Raw genomic sequence first — 7,069 nt, 5'->3', positions numbered from 1 at the left:
ACACACACAAAACATGGAACAGAGTCTGACAGTATGGGGCGATTTTGGACACAACCCAAAACCTGGGTGTGTCAGACATGCAAAGCAGACATGCAAAATGTGCTGTGAGGGCCCTTCAGGAACATGATTGGGAACCACTGATCTACAGACAAAGTGTTTTACCTTACCTTTTACTAAATATGTTGGGGGCAGTTTTAAATTTTAAATTGTGAATACCAGATTTTCAGTGTGAGCCTGCTCAGGTCCCGTCAGTCGTTTGTCTGGGCCGTTTTGTTGAATATAGCACTGTTCATTAACAGTATTTTCAATGCCGTATTTAATAAATCAGTCTGTGAAACTTTGATGGTTACCACAAAATGTAGACAGGTGCGAGGACATCCATGGAATACATGCAGTGGATATATATATATATTTTTTTAAATTAAATTCAAAAGGTTGCTGCAGGTCTATTTTTTTTCTGCTGCTGGTTTTGTATGCTCTCTCGTGCCAATACATCCCCACACACCAAACTGCCGCCCCCTGCCCTAGATTCACATAAAGCTTCTTTGACAGTTACAAAATAATTGTCAAGTGCTCTTGTATTAAATGTGTCTACAGTATTTACAGAAACAAAGACCATCATCTGGTGCATACTGTAAATATAATGTAACCATATATTGTATCATTCAGTATAGCAATATTTTATTGGCTATATACATGTGTTTACATCAGAAAGTTTTAACCTGGTGTCACATGCCATTATATAAACTTCATGTTCTTCTCTGGAAGGTGAAGTTGTTCACGATTTAAGCTTCAGGAAACAAATTTGCTCAAATTATGATTCTACAACAGTGTCAGAAGATCCGAAAAAACTTTCACTAGGCCAATATAATTTTTTCACAGATTAATCACTGATTTACTAATTTATTCATTTGACTAAAGCACTCATTTATTTACAGGTATTGTTGATGTTGTTCCAGACTGTGTATGTTTGACTAGATAAAAAATGATTAGCCTATACATGAAGGATTTTGCATTTGTTTAGACTAGTTCATAGTTTAAATGACTGATAATCTTTCTCGTTCTATATATACTGTTAGATGTTGTGGGGCGCGTGGACGTGCCTTCCAGGAGGGGGGAGTAATGTCAGTCCACGTGCTCCATGTTCTGGTTTTCCCCCGTTTTCCTCTTTGCCCATATTTGGTCCTTCCCGTTCCTGTCCTATTTATGATCATTGTTTCCAGGTGTTCCCTCATTAGTTTCCATGTGTATTTAAGCCTTGTGTTTCCTGAGTCCTGTGTGCTGTCTTGAACGTCAATCCCGTGTCCTACGTGTGATTTCCTAGATGTCAGTAAAGACTGTTGATTATCCTCCTGCGTTCTCCTCGTTTCTCGTTCCTCGCTCCTCATCATAGGCACACCGTGACAGATGTGATATTGGACATTTGCTGGTAATAATTGCTCACTCATGTAAATTTGTATGATTTTTGCTAAATCGTATGTATTTTACAAGTTCCCCAATTCGTATGAATTTGTACTAATGACCCACCTCTAACCCTGCCTCTACACCTACCCATCACTTGGGTCTAGACAAATCATATAAAATCATACGAGTACGAATCATACAAATTAGCCACCTCGTAAAATACATACAAATTGATTGTGAGATAGTGTTGGCAGTTCAGCAGTTCATCTGCTGCCTTCTGTAGGTCACTTATAATAGTTCACCGCAGAGAAAGCATGCACCAACATATCTAGTTTAAAAGTAGCCTAATGTATTTAGATTTGTACATGTGCTAATGTATTTCTTTAAAGTAAAGATTTGTGGGTGTATTATCCTGACAGGCTTCTGGTTTTGTTATTGAAACTATCCTGATTTTAATCATTTGGATTCATGGCAAAAGTTTTCTGAAGAAGCATAGAAGACAAAGACACTCAAAGAAGTGAAAAGGAAATTAATGCTCAGAAGAAATGTCTGCAATCCCGGGATCAATTGGGCACAGACTCGCCGAGTGATAGATCTTCACTTGACCGTCAGTATTGAGTCAATTACTTTTATGGCACTGGAGTTAAGAGGCACTCAAAACTCAAGAGAGAATTCCACAGAAGCTGCGTCACGAATATTTAGAACACTTCAGTGTGTCAGTGTGACATTACTGAGATTTGCTATAAACATGGCACATCTCTACACAAGGTTACACGTGGCTACTTGGTTTCACACCTTGGTCTTGTAGGGGGACCTAATACTTAAAAGAGTACTGTGGAGGTTTAGCTCAAGGGCCCTTGCGAAACTGGAAGTAGGCCGCTGCTTGTAAGATGGGTGGGAAGCAGGGGCCGCCCAGATCATAACCACAAGTTCTGTATGTTTGTAAAGACAGACTCACACATTAAAGTATATGATTTTCTGAACATGTACCATGACGTACTATGGAAATGCAATGCACATGAATCATAGAAACACTTTCATATAATACATCAATGTGTGAAACTTGATTTTTATGTAGGTTAAACAATAACAGCCAAATCAAATGGAACACATTTTCTATATTAGTTAAAATCCCTATATTCCATTAATCCATTCTCCAAGCTGCAATACTTACAACACTTCATTTCATGTTCTTCCCTAGATTTTCAGCAATTATAGTACCACTATGTAATATATATTAAACAATACCTTTGAGAAAGGCATATAGATTTATTTGAAACAGCTTTGACATTTGAAGTCTAACTGTTGGACATTTACAGCAATTGAACGTTCGGTATGAAGAGTGAATGTTACAGCACTTATCAATCTATCAATATCAAATGATCTGACAGAAAATATGTAGACCAAGTATACAAACAGCTGGCAAGCTGCAACGTTGCTCGGCTTCCACTTGAGGTTTAGCCAACTGTGAGAACTGAGATACATAAATGTATGAAGATACCGGAAAAAAACTGCACTCGGTCTAAGGTTAAACCTCCACTCTAGGCAAAGTTGACAGACCCTGTTTGTCATTGGCTGTCAACTGACCAAACAAGTGGAACATATTTATGGTTTTGGTTTAGCACTTGAGTTGAGTTTAACCACACTGTGTAGCTTGTATTTTTGTATGCAGTGTGTATCATATAGGCCTATATGCACACACAAAACAACTTCATAAGACATTTATTAGGTTTGTTTATTATTATTATTATTATTAATTTATTATTAATCATGTTTAATAAAATGTAGTGTATCTGACAATCATGTGTCTGAGTTTATGGTCATAAACATCAATAGTCGTTATTTAAAATGATGCTAAAATTGCATTTACTTGTGTTTTTAATTAAAATCCTGTTTACATATTTCTATACTACATTTAAATTTTTAAATGATTGTAAACCTAATTGTAAATTTTATGTATATCTAAGAATAGAAGGTATTAGGAGGATTATTATAGGATTATTATAAAAGGAGTCATATTTATATTGTTTAATAATGTTTAATGAAAAAAATAATTCAGAAAATATTTACAAAGGCAAAATTATACAAATGAATAATACAAATATTATATATTATATTGTTATTATAATAAAAAGATATCAAGCCACCAAATGTTTAATTAAACTATCAATGATGACATTCTTTTTTATACAGATTATATATAAAGATTTTATAAAGGCATTAATTAAAGCAATTTAACAATATTAGCAGTTCACTCTGTTCTACAATGATTTGGAAATCTTTCAGACATTGTTACCTCTTCAGGGACCAAATAGCATGGGAAACTCAACCAAACAGGCTCCACAAAAACAGTAACAACAGTAATGTTCACATTCTCACTTTTAAGACCATTCCATTTTGTCAAACATATTCAGAGAGACCAAAGATAGAAAAAGATATACTCACGTCAACAATTGCTAACAGATGTTTCAACCAGTTTTTTTTAAAGACTCAGCTATTGCAAAATAATGGTCTTCCAGTTGAGAAAAGAAAAAGAAGTAGACCAACTAGTAAACAAAACGTTCTTAAACACACATTTAATTTTGAAGCAGGGGTTACATTACAACAACCCCCAAATATAATGATTTCCTTTGCGGGAGCCCATTAAAATACAAAGGCCACTATGTATTTTTCATGTGTAATATTCTGACATTCATACAACATTTAAACTGTGAATTTTTTTTTAAATAAAAGTAAAATATTCATTAGAAAATGTTCTATTAAGAAGAATACACGTGCATATACGTATATATATATATATATATATATATATATATGTATAGATAAATGTAGATATATGTAGTAATAATGGGTATATATATATATATATATATATATATATAGTTGTTGGTGGTATAGATCCATACAACAAATGAAACATCAACCCGCTCCTTTCCATTACGTGCAATAAAAAGAAAGCGGGGAGAAAAAAAAACATCAAATGAAAAGCTCAGTTACACAGAGGTCTGGAACGGCAGTATATGTATATATAAATGTATATATATGTAGTAATAATGTGTATATATATATATATATATATATATATATATCACGACTTCCAAACTTTTGCACCTTTTCCCAAAATGAAGCAGTAATATTATACATTTTATCACATTCAATCAAATAAAATATTTTAAATTAATAATAAAAAAGCTTATTTACAACTTTTGTTTCTTTTTCATAAACCCACTTTGAAAACAGACTGGTTAATGTTTTGCTGGTTAAATCTGTCTACCAAATAGCATGTGATTAGACATTTCAGATTTATATTAACATAAAGAAAGTAGAAAAAGAGTATGACTGATAGACGTGTTTATGATTTTGGCAGCTGTAGAGCAGCATATGTGCTGTTGATTTGGCTCGACCGAATATTTCTACGGAGCTTGGAAAAATCCACCTCAGCGTACTGAAAGAGAAATGAGGACAACAAATGTAGCATTTCAGAAGCAGTTGTCTCTGAAGCAAAATAAATGTTATACAAGATACTATGTTTCACATAATTTACCTGTAATTGCTGTGGATCCTGATGCTGTTCTGCAACTTGTGTCTGCTGTAGATCAGCACTGAGTTGTTGTGATCGATCTGTAGACCTTCTGTTCCCAAATACAAAAACTTTTAATAGTCCTGTAAAAGGAACAGTGATTTAGTCAGTTTCACTAAACGTTGTATACTGCTTCCTTATGATGTATACATTTTTACAAAAATGTCCAAATAAAAATGCTAGCCAAAATTTTACATTGACTGATTTAACTTTTACTTTAATTAATAAAAAACTTTATATTAATATTTTTACAGATGTCTGAAAATAACTCACCGATCAGCACAATAATCAGAAGTCCGTTCATCAGAGCAGATATGATGCTAATAATCTGCCATTGTGTTTGATTCTGATCAATAAACTCATAAACTGTATGATTGTGACACTCAGTTAGTTGAGTTGATTCTGTAATGAAAGTTTCCACAGTCTGTTAAAGTAACAGTGTTTGCGCAATGTCTGTGATTTTGTAAAATATTATATACTTATGTTTTTCATAAGTATCTAAAAAATATATGTGATCATCAGTATGTTTTAATCACTGAAGAAGAAAATGAACTCACCATTGAAGTATATTCTGGTGCTATTGCTGAGTTTTGGAGGTGTTTCTGTGTTCATACAGTAATAAACTCCTAATTCATCAGCAGTCACATTATTAATAACCAGACGATGTTTAAACTGCACTGAATATTTCTTTCTGAATGCTTTATTGGGGTAAAAAGGTGGTGTTTGAGTTGAGAAAGTTTGTAGAATGACTGTTGGAGTATCTGCTGGTTTCAGTAAAATCCAATAAACATCATTTTCATCAAGATCACAGTTTATGCTCACATTTGATCCCAGATCAGTTAGTAGATCTGCCACTGCATACTGACAACAGATTAATACATCTGAAATACAACAATTAAATAAACAATATGATTTAGAATATCTGCTTCAAAACACTGTGAACCTATAAAATAAATTAAAACAAATTAAAACAATTTATGACAAAGCATATGCAAATATATACATAACAAGTAATGAACTCACAGAGCTGAAGCTGAAGGATCTTCATGTTGTTGCAGTGAATAAAACAGCTAAATATAATGAAACCTTGTTCATTACACAGCAGCTCTGAAGCAAAGAGAGAGAAAAACTTCTCCCACATCAGAGGAAGTCAAGTTTGCTCTGACCACACTGTACACACGTTTTTGAACACCTAATGCCCAACATCAACTTTGTTAAGTCAAGCATGTTTTTATTGTGTTTTAAAGCCATTGTTTTTCAGTCATATTTAATCTCAATAACCAAAATTAGCCATTTTATCCCCTACCCTCACCCAATAAACAGCGCCACGACAAGTGTCTGTGTCACGAATCTGGTTCATGGACTTCCGTCCAATTGCCACCAGAGGTCGCTCTTCCATTTTAGTGACTCTCTCACTACACAGACTTTCAGACTTTCACATGTCACCCCGGACTACATTTCCCAGCAGCCATGACTGACCCATGCCTGTTTTATGACCACGTCTCTGTCTAATAAAAGCCTGCAGATGGATCTGCACGTCTCACGTCTCGTTCGCCCCGTTCCAGTCTGATTCAGGAGAAAACGACTCTAATCAACCAATTTTATTTCGTTATTTGAAAACATACAGCATATCATTTGTAGTCCCATTTACAAGCAATAATTGCTATGATTATAAAGAATTGGTGAATAAAAAACAAGACTCACAGCAGATTTTGGCCTGATGTTGCGTCAAGCTGGTACTGGTAGTCTCAGCAACATCATGCATCCTGTCAGCTAAAGCTGGGTCATGTGTGGCAATGAAAGCACAGCTGGCAGAAAGCATGAGGGCTGACTGTCCAGAGATGTGTGTCTCAGATCAGTCCTGTGATCATGGGCCACATTTGAAATGTATACATTTCTTGTTAGAAAGACATATTTTAGCAAATGTACTGAGAATAGTTGCTAATTAATCACAAGACATTTCTAAATTGTTATGAGGTCTATCCTAAAGACTATTTTATAACATATAACACATGTAGACGAATATTGAAAATGTTTCAGTTTTTTACCATTTAATATTGTATTAGATTCTGTATTTTTTTTAAA

At 34.2% G+C, this 7,069-nt stretch overlaps 1 protein-coding gene across 1 annotated transcript; it reads right to left on the bottom strand.

The window, feature by feature from the left end:
• Window positions 1-4,756: 4,756 nt before the first annotated feature.
• On the bottom strand, window positions 4,757-6,034 carry LOC107577675 (uncharacterized). Its single transcript, XM_016263723.1, has 5 exons — window positions 6,008-6,034; window positions 5,542-5,865; window positions 5,258-5,386; window positions 4,949-5,067; window positions 4,757-4,849 (listed from the first exon to the last, which is right to left on the bottom strand). The coding sequence occupies exons 1-5, from the start codon at window positions 6,030-6,032 to the stop codon at window positions 4,757-4,759; spliced, it is 690 nt and encodes a 229-aa protein (XP_016119209.1). The 5' UTR covers window positions 6,033-6,034.
• Window positions 6,035-7,069: the final 1,035 nt, after the last annotated feature.

The sequence above is a fragment of the Sinocyclocheilus grahami genome, unplaced genomic scaffold (genome assembly GCF_001515645.1).
Source record: "Sinocyclocheilus grahami isolate Dianchi unplaced genomic scaffold, SAMN03320097.WGS_v1.1 scaffold6840.1, whole genome shotgun sequence".
Lineage (NCBI taxonomy): Eukaryota > Metazoa > Chordata > Actinopteri > Cypriniformes > Cyprinidae > Sinocyclocheilus > Sinocyclocheilus grahami.
Note: the sequence above shows the minus strand (reverse complement) of the source record. Positions and strands in the feature narration are given on the sequence as shown.